Below are 25,278 nucleotides of genomic sequence, written 5' to 3' on the forward strand. Positions count from 1 at the left end.
CCATTTTGAGGAGGGGACTCAAATTATTACTCCTAATTTCAGCAAGGTCTGAATGACTTTTTTGGAGCAGCAGGGCCTTTGTTGAGTCTGATGGAGGTCCTGTGCAAAAAAATTGTTGGGGGAGGGTCGCCTCAGGAAGGAGAGGGTGTATGCGTGGGAGACCACTTCTCTTACCCAGGCATCTGACGTGGTTTGATGCCAAATTTGGGAGAATTGAAGAAGTCGGCCTCCCACCTTAAGAGAGGCCCACCCAGTCAGGCTGCCAGCTTGTCCTCAGACTTGGCAGGTGGACATCTAGTGGCCCAAGCTTGTTTGGCCCTAGGCTTGTAGGCCTTGGCTGATGTCTGTTGCCGTGGAAAGGAGTGACCCTTGGCTTTGTCTTGAGGGCGAATGACCGAAAAAGGATGACGTCCGCGGCTTTGTAATATATGCAGAGGGCAAGAACGCCGTCTTGTTAGTCTCCAAAGTAGTCACAATTTTATCCAATTCTGGACAAAATAGGATGTCTTCTGCATAAGGCAGAGACTGTCGAGCCTGTTTTGATTCTGAATCTGCTTTCCAGGAACATAGCCAAAGAATTTGGCTGGCCACTACCGAAGTAGCAGATAGCCTGGAGGCCAGGAGAGCCGTATCCATAGCTGGTTCACCTAAGCAGGCGGCTGCATCTCTAATGTGAGAAATGTAGGACAGCTGTCCCCTCGAAGCATCAGGGGGAAAAGTCTCTTCTAGGGCCTCTGCCCAACTCTCAATGGCTTTTGTCACCCAGGCTGTAGCTCTAGCAGAACGAGTAATAGCTCCTGTAAGAGAGTATATAGATTTATGACAAGCTTCTATATGTTTATCTGTGGTCTCCTTCAAGGAGGTTGCAGTATTAATGGGCAAGGTGGCAATTTTAAACCAGACATTTTACAGGAGACTCCACCTCCCCATTCAGTAGCTGGAAGCGATTAAAAGAAACTGAACCATTTTGGAACTTGAAACCTTTTACCAGGCATATTCCAAGCTTCACTCATGTGATCAGATAGCTGGTCAGAGTGAGGAAACTGTGGTAAAACATGGATGTTTTTTCCAAGGAGTGGGTTCATCCTCTTCTATTTGTAGAATAGTTTTAACAGCTCTCACAAGAGCAGGTATATTTAGGAGGAGGGTGGCTCCTCTTCTCCTGAGACGGAGTCCGAGTGAGAGAGATCTGCATCTTCTGCCTCCCCAGATGATATCTCAGAATCAGATAACTGTGTGGATTGAGAAGATATATCCTAGTACGTTTAGTAGTCTTGATGGATAAAGGTTTATCTTTTTGCAGTATTTGCTGAAAAACCATAGGAGGTATTAGCCAAACTCTGTACTGAGGTAGACAGTACGTCTTATCCATGGGGGAGGCAAAGGATTTGCAGGGGGTACCTGCTGTGGCCATCCCATATGGGGAGCTACCACGGGACTGCTACTGGGGTCCCCAAGTTTTGCCAGCATTTGTGAAAAGGCAGCCCATGGTGGGTCCTGAGGGAGACACACCAAGGCTGATGGACCTGTAGCTGTGTAACAATTAATACAGAGACCATCCTGAATAAGGTCCTCTGTGGCTAAGCCCGCAGAGCAGGACTTACAAGATATCAGAGTAGGAGGAGCAGCATCAGGTTGCTTGTTATTCTTTCCTATGCCAGACAGTCACAAGAATAATAGAATACACAGTATGATACAGTGCAGTGAACACCTTGTAGTATGTGTAATATGGCACAATGTAGTGTGCATCCGTGCTATATATGGCACAGTGTAGTGTGCAACCACGCTGTATAGTATGTGATAGTCCTCACACTTAAATAGCAGATGTGAGGTACAATGAGCCCCCAATAACTTAGTAGAAAAAAAGGGACAGGTATAAACTGACAGTATAGAAAATAGAGATTAGTGCTAGCAAAAGTCACATACAAACATAGAAAAAAACATTACATGTCTGCAATGGGCACTAAAATCAACTACACAGACCACAGTGGCTGCTAGGATATAACCTGTCCCGTGGGAGAGGTATACAGGGAGACTGGACCCAGCATTTCCCGGAGACCTGCTTGCCTAAAATGGCTGCTGCGCGTCTCTGAGGGGGCGGAGGGTGAGGGAGGAGCGGCATATGGGGTGGGGCTGCAGAGAGAGCGCCTTATCCCCTTGCGGACGTTAACCACTGGGTCCCCTGGCCTTTATAATATGCCTCTGCGCCAGTAATGTTATGCCCCAGTGGTCTAGTGGAGTAGTGGGCGAGCCATTGTCCACATCAGCGCCTCCGGTCTATTATCTCCTGAGACCAGAGGCAGGACTGCACTAAGATGCGGGTCCCTGCGAATGGGGTTCCACCTTACCTGTCCTCCGGATTCCGGGCTGCAGTCTGGGGTCCGGCCAGCCTGCTAGCTAGTACCCATCGGAGTCCAGCCGGGAGTACCTAGCTTAGGCTTGGTGACACGGCGCCGCAGAGGGGTGATGGGGCGGCAGCACAGACGTCCAGAGGACAGTCTGGTGCTGCTCGCCAGTTTGGTAAAAAACCAAAAAGTAAATTAAATAATAAATTTAAAGTTTGTGCTACTTAATGCAGCCCTGTTATAATGGTGGTCCAGCTCCGGCCGGACACCAGCAAAAATGAAGTGCCCTCAGACTGTGGGCAAGGTATAGGGGGGGGAAGGACCTGAGCATCCTGAGATTGAAAAGCTTTGCTGTTGGTGTCCGGTCCTCCAGGTCCCACCTACAGCCCAATGTCTCCCTGTGGACCCTGATGAAGAAACATGGATTGCCACAAGATAATTATGTCTTTCAAATGTGAATTAGCTTTCAAGATGCAGCCATAAAGCAAAATAACCTGGTCTTACATAAAACAAGTCTAGCTCCATAGGGAGTGTACCTCTCTAAAAAGTCGGACAATTCCAATTTTCAATGTGGTGGATCCACACTCGTCTTTAAGTGGCTCATATAGCAGAATAAGGTCTTTCTTGGTCTCTCAAATGGTGACAGGCCGCCAGGTGAAGATCCCGACGCCCGGTGGTAAGTATCCCTCCCCTCTCCCCCCCTTAATGGTGCCTAACCCTAACCTCCCTCCCTAGTGCCTAACCCTAACCTCCCCCCATGGGCGCCTAAACCTAATCCACCCTCCACACACCCTAAACCTAACCCTCCCGGGGGGGGGGGGGTTCCTAACCCTAAAATTCCCCAGGGGGGGTGCCTAACCCCCAGGGGGTCTCTAAACCTAGCCCTCCCCATCCACGGTCTAAGTGTATACTTACCCGGCAGAGAGGATGATCGGTCCGGCGTCCTCAGCATTGGGATTAACATTGGAGTTGGTATTTCGATGCCTATGTTAAGTCCCTTGCCGGGATTACGCTGTTGGGATTGAGACTGGTGGCCGCATAACTACATCCCTCTCAAACATACAGTGCATCCGGAAAGTATTCACAACGCTTCACTTTTCCACATGTTTATATTACAGCCTTATTCCAAAATGGAATCAATAAATTTTTGTCCTCAAACTTCTACACACAATACCCCATAATGACATGTAATAAGTTTGAGATTTTTGCAAATTTAATTAAAAAAAACAACAAAAACCTAAGAAATCACATGTACATAAGTATTCACAGCCTTTGCTCAATTCTTTGTTGATGCACCTTTGGCAGCAATTACAGCCTCAAGTCTCTTGAATATGATGCCACAAGCTTGGCACACCTATCTTTGGGCAGTTTCGCCCATTCCTCTTTGCAGCACCTCTCAAGCTCCATCAGGTTGGATGGGAAGCATCGGTGCACAGCCATTTTCAGATCTCTCCAGAGATGTTCAATTGGATTCAAGTCTGGGCTATGGCTGGGCCACTCAAGGACATTCACAGAGTTGTCCTGAAGCCACTACTTTGATATCTTGGCTGTGTGCTTAGGGTCGTTGTCCTGCTGAAAGATGAACCGTCACCCCAGTCTGAGGTCAAGAGCGCCCTGGAGCTGGTTTTCATCCAGGATGTCTCTGTACATTGCTGCATTCATCTTTCCCTCTATCCTGACTATTATCCCAGTTCCTGCCGCTGAAAAACATCCCCACAGCATGATGCTGCCACCACCATGCTTCACTGTAGAGATGGTATTGGCCTGGTGATGAGCGGTGGCTGGTTTCCTCCAAACATAACGCCTGGCATTCACGCCAAAGAGTTCAATCTTGTCTCATCAGACCAGAGAATTTTGTTTCTCATGGTCTGAGAGTCCTTCAGGTGCATTTTGGCAAACTCCAGGCAGGCTGCCATGAGCATTTAACTAAGGAGTGGCTTCCGTCTGGCCACTCTACCATACAGGCCTGATTGATGGATTGCTGCAGAGATGGTTGTCCTTCTGGAAGATTCTCCTCTCTCCACAGAGGAATGCTGTAGCTCTGACAGAGTGACCATCGGCTTCTTGGTCACCTCCGTGACTAGGGTCCTTCTCCCCCGATAGCTCAGTTTAGACGGCCGGCCAACTCTAGGTGGTTCTGAACTTCTTCCATTTACGGATGATGGAGGCCACTGTGCTCATTGGGACCTTCAAAGCAGCAGATATTTTTCTGTACCCTTCCCCAGATTTGTGCCTCGAGACAATCCTGTCTCAGAGGTCTACAGACAATTCCTTGGACTTCATGCTTGGTTTGTGCTCTGACATGCACTGTCAAGTGTGGGACCTTGTATAGACAGGTGTATGCCTTTCAAAATCATGTCCAATCAACTGAATTTACCACAGGGGGACTCCAATTAAGCTGTAGGAACATGTCAAGGATGATCAGTGGAAACAGGATGCACCTGAGCTCAATTTTGAGCTTCATGTCAAAGGCTGTGAATACTTATGTACAGTACATGTGATTTCTTAGTTTTTTTTAATTATAAAATTTGCAAAAATCTAAAAAACAATCAAACAAAAAAAAAACTTTTTACACTTAGTCATTATGGGGTACTGTTTGTAGAATTTTGAGGACAAAAATTAATTTATTCCATTTTGGAATAAGGCTGTAACATAACAAAATGTGGAAAAAGTGAAGCGCTGAGAATACTTTCCAGATGCACTGTAAGACTCTCCTGATGTTTTGGCTGGCAAGATCCAGCTTTTGTGAGATAGACTACTTGTTCACCTCCAGTTGGTCCTCGGTCTTGGCCCTCCTGCAGGACACACCACAGTTCCCTCCATGGAGCTATCTTGAGATTTCCTTGCTGAGCTGCTATTACACAAATTTTTCTTCCTTGCATAGCAACCAATTCACAAAACAGATATCCAATAAGGCATGAATGCAATATTAATGGAAAGTACAGTATGGTCAGTATAATGAAAAATAAGCCACATTTAAGTGGTGTAGTAGAGTTTCAATAGGTAGATTAAACATAAACTATAATTATGTTTGTTAACGAAAAGAGAGATTGTTAGTCTCACCTGAGATTTTCCCCACCCTCAGCACACTCATGGTTGAGTTTATCAGGAAGACCTGAAACAAAGTTTTTAAGATGAGCAAGCTCCAGAGACGTCCATATGTCTTCATCTGTGTATTTTTCAAATGGGTCAAGGTTCATTCTAAGTGATCCAGAAAACAAGACTGGGTCCTGCAGAAGAACAAAACATTATCCTGAAAGGTAGCAATGTTCCTTAGCCCAGGGACACTAAACAATGCTAACAATTGCCGCATAGAGTGTAGTAATACTGGATCAGTTTAGGCTCACAATATTTTACTGATACAGTCTATGTTAACACCTGCTTACTTTCAGAATGAAACATGGAGTTTCATATACGATATGTTGATGCGTCAGAAACAATGATACTACTACTCCAGCTTTCCAAGTACATATCAATTTACCAGCTATAGCTGTAAAAAAAGAAAAAATATTTTTGAAGGAGTACTAACAAAAAGGAGTGTTATGGTAAAACTTACCCTTGCTAACTCTCTTTCTTTGAAGTCCACAGGGTTCACAGGGAGACAATAGGGTGTAGGTGGGACTTGGAGGACAGGACACCAACAGCAAAGCTTTTCAATCCAAGGATGCTCCGGTCCTTCCCCCTTTACCCCGCCCACAGCCTGAGGGCACTTCAGTTATGTTAAGAACCCAAGGCAGGAGCAGGATAGGAGAGAAGGAGGACTGATACACTGAAAAATCACACTCTCACAAAGAGAAGGAAACAAGTGACCAAGAGAAGAAACCCATAGAGGCCAGGTTTGTCAGGTGGGTGCCCTGTGGACCCTATGGACTTTGAAGAAAGAGTTAACAAGGGTAAGTTTTACCATAACTCTCCTTTGCTTCTTCAGGTTCCATAGGGCTCCACAGGGACACATTGGGGATGTCCCAAAGCAGTTGTTCAAGCGCAGGAATGCTCCTGAGCTGAGAGGAGAACCCTGTGCCCGTAGGAAGCATCCTGAGAGGCAAATGTATCAAAGGCATTGAACCTGAGAAAAGGTGAACACGTATCCACCTTGCATAGTTGTTCAGCAAAGGCGCCACGCCGGGCTGCCCATGAGGGACCCACAGAGCGACTAGAATTAGCAGATACTGTAGCTGGCCAGGAAGGCCGGTCTGCGTGCAAGCCAGTGAGCTAGTCATACGAATCCATCTGGCCAGAGTCTGTTTGTTAGCTGGCCATCCCATCTTATGGATTCCACATAAGATGAAAAGAGCCCGATTTCCTGATCTGGCAATTGAAAGGCCGGAACCACACTTTCCTAATTAATGTGGAAACGAGAAACCACTTTGGGAACGAAGCCTGGGCACGTTCTAAGAACAGCACTGTCCTGAAGAAAGATTAAAAATGGATCATGAAAGGTCCCCTAAATCCGATACCCTACGGGTAGATGCTATAGCCAGAAGAAACAGAGTCTTCGCAGTGAACCACTTGACATCCACTGATTCCAAGGGTTCGAAAGGAGGTTCCTGAAGTGCGTGGAGAATCGCTGACAAATCCCACAGAGCCACAGAAGGGACAAAGGGAGGTTTGTATACGTAGAACACCCTGCAGGAAGGTGTGAACATCTGGTAGAGGAGCAATTCTGCGCTAGAACCAGACAGACAGAGCAGAGACGTGCTAGGCGGAGTCCAAGATCCAATCCAGCCTGAAGAAAGTCAAGTATTCTGGAAACCTTAAAAACTTGAGGGTCATAGTTTCTAGGGGCACACCACTGGAAATATGTATGCCATACCCAGTGATAAATCCTGACATAGGCCGGTTTACGAGCTCTGATAATGGTCTGGACCAAAGAGCTAGAAAATCCCTTAAACCAGGGGTTCCCAACCACGGTCCTCAAGGCACACTAACAGGTAGTGTTTTAAGGATAGCCTACTTGAGCACAGGTGACTTAATTAGTACCTCAGTTATTTTGATTTAACCACCTGTGGATATCACTAAAATCAGGACTGTTAGTGTGCCTTGAGGACCAAGGTTGGGAATCACTGCCTTAGACCTTGGGTGGGATGTCTCAGGAGCCAAGCCGTTCAAGACAGGCAGGCCAGGTCCGGATGTAGACAGGGACCCTGAGACAACAGGTCTGGTTGTAGAGGAACGTCTATGGAGAGACTCTGAAGATCGGTGTACCAATGAGATCTGGGCCAACCCGGAGCTACCAACAGGACTGTGCCCCCTTCCTGTTTGAATTTCCGAAGATCTCGAGGAAGAAGGGATATTGGAGGGAAGAGGTACGACAACTGGAAGGTCCACCTCACAGATAATGCGTCCACAAAGGGCACTTTGGGGTCCCTTGTCCTGGCTCCATACACTAGAAGTTTGTGGTTGTGTCTGGAGTCCATGAGATCTACATCTGGTAAACCCACTTTTTCACCAGAAGCTGAAAGACTTCTGGATGTAGAGACCACTCTCCTGCATGCACGTTGTGACAGCTTAGGAAATCCGCTTCCCAATTGAGGATTCCTGGGATGAAAACTAAGGTGATGGCTGGGAGATGGAGTTCGGTCCATGTGAGAATGCGGGACATTTCTGCCATTGCTGCCTGACTTTGACTGCCTCCTTAGTGATTGAGGTAGGCCACTGCCGTGGCGTTGTCGGACTGTACTTGTACTGGCCTGCTCGGAAGAATATCCTGAGCCAGAGTGAGAGCTCTATAGATGGCTCGGAGTTCTAGGACGTTGATTGGTTAGACCGTCTTGGCTGGAGTCCAGCGGCCCTGGAAGGAGTTCATCCGTGGTTAGGAGAACCCAGTCCGGGATACAAAAGGGAGAGGCCCGCCCCATCAGGCTGAAGGCTTGTACTCAGACTTGGTAGGTGGATGTCTAGTCGCTCGTCTTTTTGGTCTTAGGCTTGGAGACCTTAGTTGATGCCCGATGCCTTGGAAAAGGACTGACCTCTAGCTTTTCCTTGAGGGCGAAAGGACCGAAAGTATGACATCCGAGGCTTTGCATTATATGGCGAGAGCAGGAACGCCGTCTTGAAAGCTGCCAAGTTAGTCACAAAATATCCGCAGGATAAGGCAGAGACACCAATGCCTTTTTAGAGTCTGAATCTGCCTTCCATGAGCGAAGCCAAATAATGCGGCGGGTTACTACAGAAGGGGTAGATGCCTTGGAAGCTAGGAGAGCGGTATCCAGAGCTGCTTCACCCAAATAGGAGGCTGCATCTCTAATTTGAGATATGTAGGACAACTGTTCCCTCGAAGCATCAGAGGGAAATGTCTCTTTCTAGGGCCTATGCCCAACTCTCAATGGCTATAGCCACCCAGGCCGTATCCCTGGCAGGACGAGTAATTGTTCCTGTAAGAGCGTACATAGATTTTAAGGAGGTTGCAGTATGGATAGGTAAGGTAGCATTCTTGGTCAGACATGTCATATGGGAATCCACTGCGGGGGGAACTTCCCATTAGTGCAATCAGTAGCAGGAAGAGGGTAAAAGGAATTTAAACGTTTAGGCAGTTGAAATCTTTTACTGGGCATATTCCAAGCTTCACTCATATGATCAGATAGCTGATCAGAGTGAGGAAACTCTGGTAAAGCTACCTTTTGTCGCTTAAATACTGCTTTTTTTGCCTTAGGAGCAGGTGCGGTCTCTTCTATTTGAATAGATTTTACAGCTCTCACAAGTGCAGGTATATTCAATTTAGAGGGGGGTTCCTTGTCTCCCGAGGGGGAGTCAGAGTGAGAGAGGTCTGCGTCTTCTGCCTCCCCAGATGATAATTCAGAACCTGATAGCTGAGTGGACTGGAAAGATAACACAGAACGCTTAGTAGGCTTACTAGGTAAGGGTCTCTCCTTTTACAGCATGTGCTGAAAAGCTGTAGAGATATCCGCCAGACTCTGCACTGAGGTAGAAAGTACGTCTACCCATTGGGGAGGCAAAGGATTTGCAGGGAGTACCTGCTGTGGCCATTCCATAGTGAGAGCAACCACAGGGACAGCTAGGTGGTCGGCATTTTTTGCCAGCACATGTGAAAAAGTAGCTCAAAGTGGGTCCTGAGGAGAGGACACTGGGGCTGATGGGCCCGGAGCAGTATAAAAAGATGCACAAAGACCATCCTGAATGAGGTCCTCTGAAGCTAAGCCTGCTGAGCAGGACTTACAAAGACACCAGAGTGGGAGCAGCAGGCTTCTTGTTATTCTTGCCTCTGCCAGACATATCTGCAAAAATACTGTAACACACAATCTGACACAGTGCAGTGAGCAACCCAGATGTATGTGTAATATGGCACAGTGTAGTACGCAACAGCGATATATAGTATGTGATAGCCCTCACAAATATAGGGAGATATGAGCTACAATGAACCCCCTATACCTTAGTATGCCAGGGTTATAGTAGAATAAAGGGAAAGGGATAAGCTAACAGTAATAGGAAAAAAAGACAGCAGTGCTAGCCACTATAACTGCAGTGGGCACTAAAATCAACTACACAGACCGTAGTGGCTGGTAGAATATAGCGCTGTATAAACCTGGCCCTTGGGAAAGATATACAAGGAGACTGGACCCAGCGTTCCCGGATACCTGAATGCAGAAAATGGCTTCCGTAGGTCTCAGAGGGAGCACAGGGTGAGGGAGAAGCAGCAAGACTGCAGTGGGATTGTGCCCTGAGCTGGGGGAGGGTCTGCAGGGAAAGTGCCTATGCTGACATTAACCAATGAGTGCCCTGGCTATAAATTGTTCCCTGCGCCAGTGCTTGTAATGCCCTGGTGGTCTAGTGGAGTCCCGGGTGAACCGGTGTTCACATCAGCGCCTCCGGTCTGTCTCCTGAGACCGAAGGCAAGACTGCGCATTAGACGCAGGTCCCGCCAGCGGGGATCCACCTTACCTGTCCCCTTGAGTCCCGGCTGAAGTCTGGGGAGTCTTGCTAGCTAGGTCCCCCTCAGAGCCCCGCTGGGAGTACCTAGCAGAGGCTGGTATCCCAGCGCCCCGGAGGGGTGATGGAGCAGCAGTGGAGCTGCTCAGTAGAAGAATAAATTACAATTAAAATAAGCTTGGGCTGCTTAATAGCAGCTCCCTGTTAAAGTGGTGATCCAGCTCCTGCCGGACACCAACGAAACAGAGTTTCCCTCAGGCTGTGGGCAGGGTATAGGGGGAAGGGCCGGAGCATCCTGGGATTTAAAAACTTTGCTGTTGGGTGTCTGATCCTTCAAGTACCACCTACACCCCATTGTCTCCCAGTGGAGCCCTATGGACACTTAAGAAGAAACTACATTTTTGGATAGAGTTCAGCGTGGTAGGATAAAATACAAAGGATGCGATGTATCAAACCTGGAAGGGAGATAAAAGGAGATAGATAAACCAATCAGTTTCTATCATTTTTCAAACACAGCCTGTAAAATAAGAGTTAGATGCTGATTGAATGGTACTTTATCTCTCTCCAAGGTTTGATACATCTCCCCCAAAGTATTACTTACCGGTGTTGCAACAGTGTCCCAAACGGAACTCCAGCCCGAACGAGGTAAGTTCGGGGCACCCTAAGCATTAGCCGCGGAGGGGGGGTGGGGGGGTTAGGTTTAGGGAGCGTAGCAAAGTTAGGTTTGGGGGGGTTAGATAGGGTTTGGCACCACTAAGGGAGGGTGGTGGGGGGGGGGGGGGATCTTCTCCCTGCGTTGGGATATGAACCGCCATTCCGTCTGGAAAAGGGTACCAGCTGGATCAGTAGAACTCTTGTTTTTTGAAAAGTTAATTATGTAGAGGTAAAAGACAAAACTACATTTTGGATAGAGTTCTCTATAGAAAAAAAGCCTTATTTTTATGAATCAAAAGATCCAGAGGTCCGTCTGGGTAGTCCTACCTGTGGAATAATAGTAATCTTAAATCGGAGGTCGTGCAGACCAATTTTTGCTATGTTGTAGCCATCAATGATGATTTCTCCATCAATGATGATTTCTCCTGCAGCAGCCTCATTTATACGAAATAGTCCAAGGGTAAGAGACGACTTTCCGGCTCCTGTTCTACCAACAATACCAATCTTTAAAGGAAGAGAACACAAGAAAGAACAATTTAACATCGCTGCATATAAAGATTCCCATACACCAATATATTTATTAATTTATGTGATACCTTTTCAGCATACCATCTTGGTCCAGATACAATTGCAACTTCCCTACCCTAATTTTCTACCATTGTACAGTTGCAGCATAAGATGGAGTTCGGGAAGAAATTGGACTGTGCATGTATCAGCAGCATAGATGTATTTCTGTAATCTGCTGGATATGTACTATTATATGTATTACTTACTGTACCAATGTGCAATTAGTATCTGGTCATAATTATGATGTACTGTATATCCAACATAGAATGTCACCTCCAGTTTATGATTTGGCATCATAACTAGAATACTGTCACAGCCACAAATGCAAACATTAGGTAGATTTTACTGCACACAGCAAAGCACAAAAAGTTAAGATGATGTCTAGTAAAATAATACTGCAGCAATTTTTTAGGAAGTTTTGTTTTTGCATTAAATACACACAATTCTATGCAGTAATGAAAACAAAAGAGTACATCCTCATTCAAATCTATATTTGTATGTATCAAGGCATAATTACTCATCTAGTCCACACCATGTCCTGCAATCTGATTATTCCCATCTCATGTGACCAACAGTCACACATCAGTCCCAGCCTGAGGTCAGGGCCGTCTCTACCTATAGGCTAAATGGGCAGTTGCCCAAGGGCCCCAGGATTCCACGGGCCCGTGGCCAATAGCAGGGTCGTAACTACGGTGGTGCGGCCGGTGCCATCGCACAGAGCGGAACAGCCCTGTGGGCGGAACAGGCCGCCCACCACAATGTTCCGAATGCAGCTTGAAAGCCAGCACAGGCTCAACACTGGCCATGCTGGCTGAGGGAAAGAGAGGAGGGCTGCACTGCTGCTGTGCTGAGCGCTGTCATACACACACACACACACACACACAGCTACCAATGGGTTCCGGTGAGGATGGCTCTACTCCCGGCACAGCCTCCACCAATAGCATCCCATCCCCGTCAGATAATTATTTAATAGGGGCCCCAGTGCATTGCTTTGCCCAGGGGCCTGCACTGGTGTTAAGACAGCCCTGCCTGAGGTGGCATCTCCTGAGATGGCACATCAGTCCCAGCCTGAGGTGGCACCTCCTGAGATGGCACCTCCTGGTTTCAGATAAATCCTGAAGCTACATTGCTTTCTGGGAGTCACAGACAGCAAAGCACCACACAGGCGTCCGCAAGACTTCTACAGCAGTAGCAGGGAGACTGCTGCCTTGGCACCTGACTGTCATCACTGTGGAGCCACAGAGCCTTTAAAAACAGCTGCCAATCTTTCTCGGAATGGGCACCTTGGCAAATTCGCTCACAAACCAGATTATATGAAGTTCAGAAAAAAAAAAAAAAATCACAAAAATCCAGACTCTACATCCAGGGACACACAAGTCTCTGTCACTGTAAATGTTACAGTTCCTGAATCTGCCCAATACTTTTTGTCTGGTGTTACACAGCAACGGCCATTTTATTTTTGGTGTGACAGAAACGGCACTATTTTAAAAGAAAAATTGAATTCTTATAACTAAATTCAGAAACAGGAAGAAATTAAATTTCAGAATGAAATAAGTTTATGCACACTTATCCAGAATGTGGAAGCCACTAAACATTGAGTATCGGCACCTTTTTTTCATATTTAAAAAACCCTTTTGTCCCTTAAAAAGAAATAAAAATTTAATTAATATAGCTGTATGGCTTAGGTTTAGTTAAATGTGACTGAATACCAAACCATGAGGAATTATAAGGAAGTGGAGTTGTTTGGTCTTCATACAGTACATCTGATCATGGTGGGGTGATGATTTGGGGATGTTTTGTAACCACAGGACTTGGAAACCTCATAATCATAAAGAATCCATCATTAACTCGTCTTTGTATAAGAGCATTCTAGAGGAAAAGGTGTGGCAATCTATAAGACAACAGAAGTTTCGCCACATTTAGACATGCATCGGGGCAGTAATCCTAAGACTACTAGAAAGTCTATATCAGAGTTGGTGAAAAAGAAATATGGGAAATAAATATCAATGTTTTAAACTAGTCAAGTCAAATTCCAAAGGTCAAAACGTATGAAGATGCTGAAATGGGACATTATGAGAGCTGTGCATAGATAGAATGTTCTCAGACAATTATCTAAAACAGTGCTATGGAGCAAACCAAAACTCCTCAAATAAAATGTAAGAGACTGATCTACTCACAGCGGAAACAATTACTTCAAGTTATTGCTGCTAAAGGTAGGTCTACAAGGGCTTATTTTTTTAAGCCACATGGGTTCATGATGGATTTTTTTTTTTTCAAATCACATCCGTGAAGGGTTATTGTCACATGATATTAGATCGGTCGTTCAGCCCCCCACAAAAAAAAAAAAAAAAAAAATGTACATGCGCACTTTACAAAGGTTTCCTACACAAGGAACTAACCCAAGATTCTCCTACACTCTTTTAATATTGACCAAGAGAACTACTTTCACATGTGAGTTTGGTGGATATTAGTGCCCTTTCCACTTACCTTCTCACCTCCTTGTACAGTAACATTAATGTTTTTCAAAGCCATGTCTAAATCCTCACGGTAGCGCAGGCAGAAATTTTGAAACTCAATTTTCCCTTCATGTGGCCAGTTGCTGTCTGGTGCTGTCTGCTCAATAGACCACGGAGCCTAAGTAACATAATACAATAAATCATAAAATATAGGGCTGTTGACAGGGTGATATGTACCATAACATATTAAATATACACCAACACAATATAGCAATATTTAATGTAGAGAACTTGATGTGATAATAGGCATTAATCCTTTGTGCGCCTTTTTTCAACCATCCATAATTCTTTACCAAAAGAGCACTATAATATTCCATGCTAGTTATAACTACAGTTTAGACCTGTGTTCCAAGCTGGAGATATAGAGTAAGCACTGTAGTATAAATTCTAAACTTGTAGTCCAAGATGTAGGTAGTGGTTTGCTCTATACACAGTAATACAGGTTATACTGTCATAAGGCACCTCCTTCACTCGCTCATTAAGAATTCTACTGAAAAGGATAGCATCATGGTCTGGCACGCTGGGGCTTGTAGTGGGTAGAGGACTGTCTATCTTATGATCATCAAAAGTGATGCCAAAAGTAGACCCATCCATTTGGCACAAGCACCTTGTACAATGGGCGGCAGTACAGTATATTATGTAGACATGCAACTTGGTCAACATGAGACTGTTGACATGTTCATAATGTCAACATTAACCATGTTGACATTCAGCAAGTCGACATGTGTAATGTCGACAATGTTGGAATGTCAACAGTCTAAGTGCAATTCTATGCTGGACCCTAGCCCTAACAGCAACCCTAAGCCCAATGGAAATGTTGACATTTCCGATACAGACATTCAATTTTTTGCAATTGAATGTCGACATCATGATTGGCGACTTTCTGACTGCATGCCGTCCAATGTGGCCTGAACCACTGGATCAAAAAGTATGTGGCCAGCTTAAGTCATAACCTGCTTAAAAGGAGTAATTTTACACCACATTATGTAGAATTAGCCAATATCCTACTGTATAATGATATTACAGAATTGCCATTTCAGAAATAGGGTATATCTCCCCCTCCAATAAGCTGTATGTATAAACTTTATTTCCTTTTGCCCCATCATCTTCCAGTATGACAGGTGCCTCGTCTTACCATTCTGTGCTGCTAGCGGGCACTTCACCCTCCATTACTATACCTTTGTGCCTTCAGATGAAGACACTTTTGCACAGACCCCACCTCCCACAAGTTCAGCATACAGATATCCTGAAATAATCTCTGCTAACACTAGAATAATAATTCCAACGTCTACTTCAAAATATGGGTACATACTGTAGAGGAGGAGATTATATCCCACGTACTTCAAAGCTGGGGTACGTACTGAGAGCAGGATATGAATAACAAAAAGGCACTCTGACCTAGTCAAATGCAACTTAAAAATCAATGGATACCGTTTGATTATTTTGCTTGTTTGGACAATAAAATATAAAAACTATAGACACCTATAATATACTGTTCGGTGGAATGGGAGGATGTGGCTGTCAGAGGTAACACAGATAACGCTGTCACTATAAGGGAGGATCTGCACTCACTGGCTTTTTCCACCAATTGTATTCTTTCAGTGCATTTCTCCATGCAGTAAACTAAGCAAAGCTATAATTACAAAAAAACACAAAACCATTCATAAGGGTTGGCCGGGGTTCATAACCTATGGATCAGGTACAAACAATTTTCCAGATAAATTGTGCATGGTTATGTGTTACTGTGGTTAATTAATAAGTGACGTAAAACTAACTAGTGTTTTAAAATAAAAATCTAGATGCTTTTTTTTAATGCAATACAAAAATAAAGGTTTCATACCTCCCAAACTAGTGTATTAGAACATTTAACGTCATTTATTTATATATTATTGGCGACAATACCGCTATTAACATATATTGAAAACCAACTTATAGTCTAAATAAAGTGCATATTATTGACACATTCACATGTAAAATATTAAATAACTCCAGTTTAAAACCAAACACTAATTTAAAACGATAAACCCTGCCATTAATATAGGCTAAATAGCCTTATATCATTCAGTTTAATGGCTAGTGAAAGTGCTTAATGCCTAAAGTGCATAAGTGAAAATAAATATATATACCAATATATAAATAAGAGATAATCTCTTATTTTTAGTAGTATTTTCACCAATACTACATTTTATTGATATGGAGCTGACACCCTTTTAGATATATCTATTTGGGCTCATCCGCATTATTTATACGAACATTTTAAATTGTTCACACTTGTCACTAATATTCACTGGCGCCGAATCCACCCCCCCTTTTTATATATAGCAAAGGAAGGGCATGTAGTGTGCAGCCGATGTAGGGACAGGAGCTGGAGGCGGGTCCCGGGACAACACAGTATGGGGCCAGTGATGAGGGAAGCCCCTGGCAGAGGGATGTAAAGCACGAAATGAGTCCATATCCCTCTGTTACGCTCTGGGTTACAGCAGCTCTGCAGTGTGAGGAGCCTCCGCCAGTGATACAGACATTCAGCTACATACTGTAGCCAGAAATAGCAGTGTGAGGAGCTGCGGAGAACAGACATGGCATCACTGCTCTTACCTGCTACACTAATAGCCTGTGGTCATCCAAAAGCTGGCATAAGGGAAGGGTTGCCAGACACTGCAGGGCCGATTACAAGCAGCCGCAGGTCACACAGGCAGAGATTCCCTAAAAGAGTCCCAAAGCGTGTATTTTGCAATCACTGCTGAACCGTTATATTAAGCAGATTTTATGTCAAACTTGTTTAGAGAGTGATGGCCTTTTTTTCTAATTTGTTTGGGAACACGTTTATACAGTATAACATTTTCTAATAACACAGGAAGTCATATTCCCTTTAAACAATAAAAAAAAAAAGTGTGTACAGCCGTCCATGGGGAGTGTGGTGCCGTAGTGGCAATCATCATAAAGAAGGCAACTGTGGGTCACACAGGCTTAGCTGAGATCCCCTCACAAAGCTGGCTCAACGGACAGGTAGCGCAGGGTACAAAGGCCACTCTCATTCAATCACCAGCGCAAGCCCGAGGTAATATCCAAGCGGCGGCCGCCAATGGGTAGGAGGCGGAGGTGGGGAGAGCTCGGGCAGCGATTGGACAAGTAGACTCTGTCCGCAGCTGATTGGTTGGGGAAACTGTGGTGATTGTAATTGGCTGCTGCGGCGCACACAGGTCAGTGACCTCACATTGCGCCCTGTAGGTCCCGCGGACATCTTCCTCGTCTCATCCGACCTTGCTGTGATTGACACCACAGTCACTTCACCGGCTGGGCTGACCGCAGTGCTGCTCGATTAGAGCTGAACTCAGATCATGGCAGAAGAGCTTGGGGGAGATGCAGAGCCGTGGAATGCCCTTAGGCCTTCCAGATGCCCTAGGCATTTGCTTAGAATGCTTATGCCTAGGGCCGGCTCTGTCTGCATTTGAAGCGCTACATTATAGTGTCAGCGGCTATAACGTAGCGTTTCGTATGCAGATACACCTGCTAGTTCTATAGGCATTCTGCATATCATTTTAATCACCAGAAGCTGCTTGCGCTAACAATTTGCATTGCTGCGAATAAGACACATTTGAAGGTAAAAAGTTGCACAAAAAGCCGCTCGGCGCTATTGAGTCACGCAGAGCTCCCGCATTATGTTTAGCACGACTTGTAGCGCACGGAGGATAGATGTATGTGGACACATCTGTATTCCTCAAATGATGCATGGCGAGAGTCACTTGTATCAGGCTGCCTTGTGTACTTTTTACTCAACTTTGCTACTTTTTTCTTAATCTTGATAGGTATGAACACATCTGTATAATGCTAGTAATAGTACCACCAATCTATTTGAAGAAGAGTGGACATACTGTACAATCCAACATATTCACAAACAGGCAGCGAGGTTACAGCCCTAAAACCTTGGAAGAAACCAGATTGATTTCAAAATTCACGTATAATGCTGGGTACACACTAGACGACGTGTTTACCCAGCGATGCGACCCGCAAACCACCCGCCAATGGGCCGACATATCGGGCAGCCCGTACACACTGGACCATCCGGTGCCCGATCACCCGATATATGTCGGGCCCTGCCGCATCGTCTGATTGGACTCCATGTAGGGAAGATCAGACGATGCGACTGACAACCACACGGGATCGAGCACCACACAATATAGTGCGTTAACACTGGACGATTTGTCGTTCTGATGCGTCACATTCTGGCGTTAAAAAAATGGTCTAGTGTGTAGGGGCCTAAAAGACGACAGAAAACGGATAGATATTGCTGCTAACAGAAAAGTTACAATATACTTAAAAGTACCTCCTGCTCCAGATCTGAGTATTCCTTTACTCGCTCCACTGCCACAATATTGGTCTCCAGTTCAGAGGACATCCTTACCAGCCAGTTCAGGTATGTTGTCACCTATCAAGTACAACGATAAAGTGCACCTTAATGATGTTATATGATTGCATTACAAGTTGTTGCATAATAGGTCTCCAGTCTATAAACGTAATAAATATGTATATTCTAATGAAAAATCATACAGTATCTTTCACTAGAAATTGATCTCGAAGCTTAAATAGTTTTTTTTCTCCTGTTATGCTATTAAATACAGGGGTGGTATTATTCTCAGCTAGGCACATGTCCCAGACCCTTTGTTTTCTTTTTAATGACAGGAGAGCGTCTCAGTTTCCAATTCTTAGCCGACAGGAGTGAAATCTGGTGCGGACTTCTGCAGCTGTAGCCCAATCACTTCAAGATTGATGAGACGCAGCAGCGGCTCCTACCCTCTTAGATAAGGGGGCCGCCGCCGAAAACTACTCACCCGACTTCTCCTGGCCGGATCCCCACGCTTGCGCAATTGATCTGACAGGTGCCGGGACTAGCGCATGTGCATTAGCGGCAGGGTACCGCATATCACCGGCTTCCAAAGGGCTGCATCATCTGCAGCCTCAAGGAGCCGGGTAGGGCTGGCGAAAAAGCAGAGAAGCGGCTACCTACTGGAAGCTGCTCTCTGCTAATAGCAGCCTGGACTGGCAGTCCGAGGGGAGGAAACACTTGTTAATGTGACTGGCAGGTAGCGCTTCCAATAGGAAGCTACTGCCAGTCACAGTGTAGCCAGTGCAGTCACTGACTGCACTGACTACATGGAGGAGGCGGATTTTACTGGGGCCACTGCATGCCACCTTTTTAACGGGTTGGGTACGGGATGCCTTGGGATCCTAGTGGTCAGAATCCCAACGCTGGCATCCTGACAGGGTTAGGATACAGACACTTGTCGGTCAGTATCCTAACTCTCCCTCCCTACCCCTCCCTCCCCGGTGCCTAACTCTAACCTCCCCCCTCTAGTGCCTAAACCTAACCCCAGTAGTTTCCTTTGGGGTGCTGGGATTCTGACAGGTGTCGGGATTCCGACGCTGGTGGTATTTTGACCGGATCCAGTTTTAACACATGTATCTCTGCACAGGAGAGTCACCTCCTCTCAGCTAAAAGGACATAAATAATGCAGCAGCTCCTGCCTCTAGCAACACTGCTTATTTCTATGACTAATTATCACATGGCTAACGTTTTCCACAAGACCGATCTGGAGGAATGTCTGCTCGCCCTAAGCGGCTAACAAGTTCTACGCTAGTGTATAAAATCATTCTTGAGGATCTTCCAAGAATATTGAATTTTTTTACCGGGGACAATGTGTACCAAAACTGCCAGGCCTTCCCAATAAGCAAGCCATCTGCCAAATCCAAACAACCGGAAACAGCAGAATGTTCAACATTCCTGGTATGTTAACGCATAGATGTTCTAAATATGCAAGATTTTCTAAATTACAAGCAAGAAGATGAGACCTAGATCATAGATCACCACTGCACATCATGCTCTGGCTAGAATACTAGTCATAGACCTGCTTATATTAAGATGCATACATAGCAAAGACCCACAGGCTAAAACATTTACATGTAAAAAAGCAAATATATGCAGTCATATGTACCTGGTACAGGAAGGCGACAGCAATGTTTCTTCTTGTTTACGCAGAAGGAATATTTTCCAATATATGTGTAATATTTATAGAAAAGTAAACATCCCAGAAATTCTGCATAATAGGATATACTTTTCCCATTCTTTAAATTAGAAACATATATGTCCATGAACTCCAACCAGTTCATTTCAATGGAGTACTTTACAGCATGGGGATGCAGCGTTCCACACAAGTCTATAGTATGTATGCGGCGAAGCCTGCATACGCAATTCTAAGTGCGATTCAGAATCATGCACATCTCAGCTGAATCTTCACTTGCAGTGTAGTCTGTGTAACTGGGCGGAAATGGGGCATTCGCAGTGTGCCATGGGCGTGGAGACGCAATTCCGCCCTGATAAGAGGTTAGTGTATGCAGAGATCACGCTGATTTCAGACAGATCTCGTGAACAAAGTATAGTCCTCATGCAAATGCACCCTGATAGGAATGACGGCTACAATAGGACTGGTGCGGCCACATAGATGGAGATTCGCATTTTTACCCTAGCTTTATCAGCTGGATAATCAAAATATTTACTGCGGATTGATTCTGGAACCATGAATTCGGTTCTATTTATGGATATATTTCATATTAAGGAGACTTCAGTCTATCCTGCTGACTGAAACTGAGGACGTAGTCTGTAGCATGGTTGTGTACATATTTATTTTATTCACATGGCAAATGCTAAATTAGGCCAAACAGTGGAAAAAAAAACGGGACAAACAAAAAGTCTACTTTCAGATATTATTTGGTTCTTTCCACCTGAAATCTGCTCCTCTGGAGCTAATGGACATCTGCTTTCCATCTCCAAGTGTGTGGCCAAGCCTATAAAATGGACTACTATCCTAGCTCTCCCCAACTCCATCCATGATCTTGTAACTTCACAAGACCGATATCGATTAAAAGATGATTTTAGATAAAACAAAGGCTAACAGTCACATCTCCTAGCCACATCTTTTGTTCTGACTCTTGTCTACAATAACAAGCCAGGGATATGATTGTGCGTGCGTGTCCATGCCACAATGTGAGACTTGAGCCCCTTTACAGCAGTGTGGTGCTGAGGGGCGTGGCCATGCCATATTAGAAGCATGGCACTTCCTTTGGCAGATCTGGATTATGTCTGCCCCCTTGCTTTCAGCTTCCCTGATACTACCATGGGCAATAAGTTAATGCAATACATCTCCAAATGGGAAATATGGATACTTTATTGTATTGTGATAAAACTATATAAAAAATGTTTTCTCCAAATCTATTCCCCTCTCATTACAGAAATTATTTCTCCCACTAGATTATGTCTCTAGCCCTCCCAGCCCCCACAGAGATGTAGTCAACATCCCGGCGAACTGAATGCTGACGCTCACAAGCCCGCCGCCGGAATCCCGACGGGTCACAATCCTGGCTCGACAATCCCAGCGGCTGCGATCCCGAAGGTAAGTTTTAGGGTTAGGCTGCGACAGAGGAGTGTTAGAGTTAGGCTGCAGGGCGAGAAAGGGGGGTGGGGGGTGTTAGAGTGTGGGAAAGGTGGCCTAGGGATAAATTACTTAGCTGCAGGAGTCGCTATTTCAATCATCAGGATTCCGGCGCCACGTACCCAAACCCCAACGCAGATTGAACCTAGTCACAATGTGAATTTGTTATATATGTGTGAACTGTCAAATCTGTTGGACTTGCTATTCCCTGGATTGCATGTCAAATGTTACTGTGATAATTGTATTAAAGTTGCATACTTTGCAGCAAACAGCATTTGACACAAAAAAAATCTACAAGATACAAACACACACAAAAAAAAATACACATTATTCAGGCAAAACCAGGACATTAACCCAACTTCACATTCACAATCGCTTCGTCCCAAATCCACCCTAAGCCTACCTTACTCCGCCTTTCTGAAAATAATTGTAACAATAATCTTTATAATATAATCTTTATATCTTTATCTTTTCTTTGTGGGATGCAGGGTTGACCATAAGAACTTCAAACAGTACAATGATTTATACAGCAGACTTTAAGAGGTTAAAAAAGTAGACAAGTGAATGTGTTTGACGATGTATTTACTATACTTCTTTGGTCTCTATGTACAGTACATTACTGTATAAGGAATTTTACATGCAAGTCATTGCAGGAGACATAGCTGCATTAAGAGTTTGTTTCTGGCATAGAGCCGTATTCAATTTGAGCCGAGCCGCGTTAATGTGTCCATGTCCCCCCTCCCTGTAACGGGCGCTGGGAGAACTACATCTCAAAGCAGCCCTTGCTCCTCCCACTAGCCCCCGAAGCCTCCCAGCAGCCACCTCCCCAGTGACAAGATGGCGGGGAGGACAACGGGAGCCGCGGAGACCCCAGACATGTAATCCAAAATTGGGCGCAAGGTTATTTATCTCGCGCCCAATTGCATAGGCCCCTTGGATTGGCAGCAGATAGGCCTTCCCCCACATAATCTACTGGAGGATGGTAAGAGGACCTAAAGACAAAAAAGGTTGAAGTGGGATTGCATCTTTAATGAATACATTTGTCAATGCAAAATTAAATACTTTATATTAATCCAAACGCTGTCCTCAAGGCTCCCCAACAGTTCAGGTTTTAGCGATATCCATGGTTGAGCACAGGTGGTTAAATCAAATTGACTGAGGTAGTAATTCAGTCACCTGTGGACAAGCATGGATATCCATAAAACCTGGACTGTTAAGGTGCCTTGAGGACCAAGTTTGCGAACCTCTGTATTAAACAATTAGCATGAAGGTGGTCAGGCTATATTACCTGCAAAGCATAGGAAACCGAGAGTCCAACCAATCCCGGACTGAGTGTATACCTGGAAATCACTGCAAACAGTGAGGCAAATAGGACTATACAGTTCCCAACAAACTCCAATCTGATGGCCAACCACCTGTAAGCATTAAACAGAATTATCTCCTGCCCAGTCAACTTATACAGTCCAAGAAAACATACCCTGAATTGATGCATTTAGAAATGTTTAAATATACAGTTTAAATGACAATAATGACAGAGCTTCAATTGCGAAAATGTATAACTTAATACAATAAAGCAGAGGTTCCCAAACTCCGCGATTATTTTCCAGGTTTTAAGGATATCCATGCTTGAGTCCAGATGCTTAAATCAACCTGACGGAGGTACTAATTAAGTCACCTGTGCTCAAGAATGGATATCCTTAAACCTTGGGACTGTAATGGCAGAGTTTGGAAAACCTCTGCAATAAAGCAGCTAATTAAATATAATATTTAGCGGGTGTAGTACGTATTACCGCCAGCCGCGTGGCCGTCTGTTCAAATCCTGAGAGCAAAGGCGAAGATCCCGATCGCTAATAAGGTAAGTATAACTAACCCAATTTCCTCCCCTAAACCTCCCTTAGGGGTGCCTAGCCCTAATCTCCCCCCCAAGTGCCTAACCCTAACCCCCCCTTTCCCGCAGCCTATCCCTAACCTCTCCCCGTGGGTGCCTAACCCCCCTTCCCCTAGCCTAACCCTAACCCTCAGTCCTCCCGGGAGCCCTAAAACCTAACCCTCCCCCCAGACGGCTGTCCGCGCCCGGCTTACTTTCGTTCGGTATGCCGGTCGTCGGGCTTCCGGCGTAGGTCTAATGACAGGCATCGGGATTTCGACGACCTGTCATTAGTACCTTGCCGGGATTAGACAGTCGGGAAGCCGGCGGTCGGTATTTAGACTGTCGGCTACCTGAGTACATCCCTATTTAGCACATTCAGCAACCATTTTAAAAACAAAGACTATAAAGGTAACAAAAGAAACATTGTACCAAAATGTAATAGTCCACGATTTGTGGGAGCTAGCACAATTACAGTGAGCTAATCTTTAATTTTAAAGCGGCAATTAAATTAAAGGCAAAACATACTGGTTTTGCCTTTAAACTAAACGCCGCTTTAAGACTAGGTCTCTGGAATCAACGCTGGCCCAAACAAATTGCAAACTATTACATTTGGCCTACAGAATGGCAACATATTAGGGGCTGTATTCAATTAGGTGCGAAAAGTCTTGTTTGGCGATAAGAGTTCACATGGCAAAGTTATCGCCACATTCGCCAGTTTCGATGCAACCTTTCACGTACTTTCACAATGCGCCCTCCCGGTTTTCGCCTTATCCAATTACAAAACATGCGAAAATGCATATGTTTGCTAACTGCGCATGGCGAAACGAGCGAAAAGTACAGCACATTTTGAAATCAGTCTGTACCCCTTAATAAGCTTAAATGACACTGTAAATCAATACAGAAGTGGATTACTAGCCCTAATAAAAGTATTTTTTGTTCTTAAATTGAGTCAAAGGGCTGTTATATGCATAAGTGTGGAAAAATTATATAAAAGCACCTGTCCCATCCATACAGCCCCCCAATATACCCAACCCAGTACTTTATACCCATTTTCCAACACTTAAAATTTTCACCCCAAAAATAACATGTCATTATCAGGGGGAATTAAGCCAATTTACTTTTTTTGCCTAATTAGTTGTTAGGGGGGGTGTCCAAAGGGTTCTGAACAAAGTCCCCAGAATTTTAGCCAAAAATAGAGGTTTTGCACATTTTATCACCTGCCTCTGAGATGGTGAAAACTTTTTGCCGGTTTCAGCCTATGGATATTTTGCACATGCGATTGGATAGTGCTATACGCATGTATGCTCGAATACTTGGCACCGGCTTTCGTCAAACGCGACTTTTCGCACCTAATTCAATATGTTACTAGGTCTTTTAAAGTCAGCAAAACCAAACAGCCCAAATAATATGAAGTTATGTACCACAATAACCTAGCATTTTATAGGTGGTCAAGGCAGATTGTGTCCCAACAGTGACCAATGCTAACAAGCTTGCCATGTAGAGTATTAGAGCTTAGAAGTACCTGTTAGAGACAATACTGGGGTAGTAGGCTCTCTGATTTTCATCCACCCGGAAGTCATTAATCTGGATGAATTGCTTCTGCTCCCCAAATGCCCGAATAACACTAGCACCTAGTAATGTCTCATTGAAGTGGGAATATACTGGAGATCGGCTGACAGACTCCAACCTTTTCAGTTGCCGGGAAGTAGCTACATAGAATCTCTAAAGAAAAAGAGGGAGTTTAAAAAAGGTTTAGCAGTAGCAAGCAGTAGTCGTAGCAAGCAATTACTACCAAATGTCAAACATATAATATGAATTCCTACTGATATTACTCTATATTGCTCATGATTCATTTTTCTTTATCTGTTCTTTTCGTTCCATTTAACCATACTAAATGGACAATTAAATCTAAAATACAAAGTAACCTCATGTAAAAAACACTAGTATGATTCATA

General features: G+C 44.7%; 1 protein-coding gene across 2 annotated transcripts in view; it reads right to left on the minus strand.

Annotated features, from left to right (window-relative positions):
• Nucleotides 1–25,278, minus strand: part of ABCC1 (ATP binding cassette subfamily C member 1 (ABCC1 blood group)) — an 86,349-nt gene that overhangs the window by 8,636 nt on the left and 52,435 nt on the right. For both annotated transcript variants that reach the window (XM_088476188.1, XM_088476187.1), the window contains 6 exons: nucleotides 24,846–25,045; nucleotides 22,742–22,868; nucleotides 18,294–18,395; nucleotides 13,941–14,087; nucleotides 11,214–11,390; nucleotides 5,409–5,575 (listed from right to left, as the gene is read on the minus strand). In XM_088476188.1, the coding sequence (XP_088332314.1) occupies nucleotides 5,409–5,575; nucleotides 11,214–11,390; nucleotides 13,941–14,087; nucleotides 18,294–18,395; nucleotides 22,742–22,868; nucleotides 24,846–25,045 (920 nt within the window). The remainder of the gene's footprint in view (nucleotides 1–5,408; nucleotides 5,576–11,213; nucleotides 11,391–13,940; nucleotides 14,088–18,293; nucleotides 18,396–22,741; nucleotides 22,869–24,845; nucleotides 25,046–25,278) is intronic.

The sequence above is a fragment of the Taudactylus pleione genome, unplaced genomic scaffold (assembly GCF_031769625.1).
Source record: "Taudactylus pleione unplaced genomic scaffold, aTauple2 ptg000184l, whole genome shotgun sequence".
NCBI lineage: Eukaryota > Metazoa > Chordata > Amphibia > Anura > Myobatrachidae > Taudactylus > Taudactylus pleione.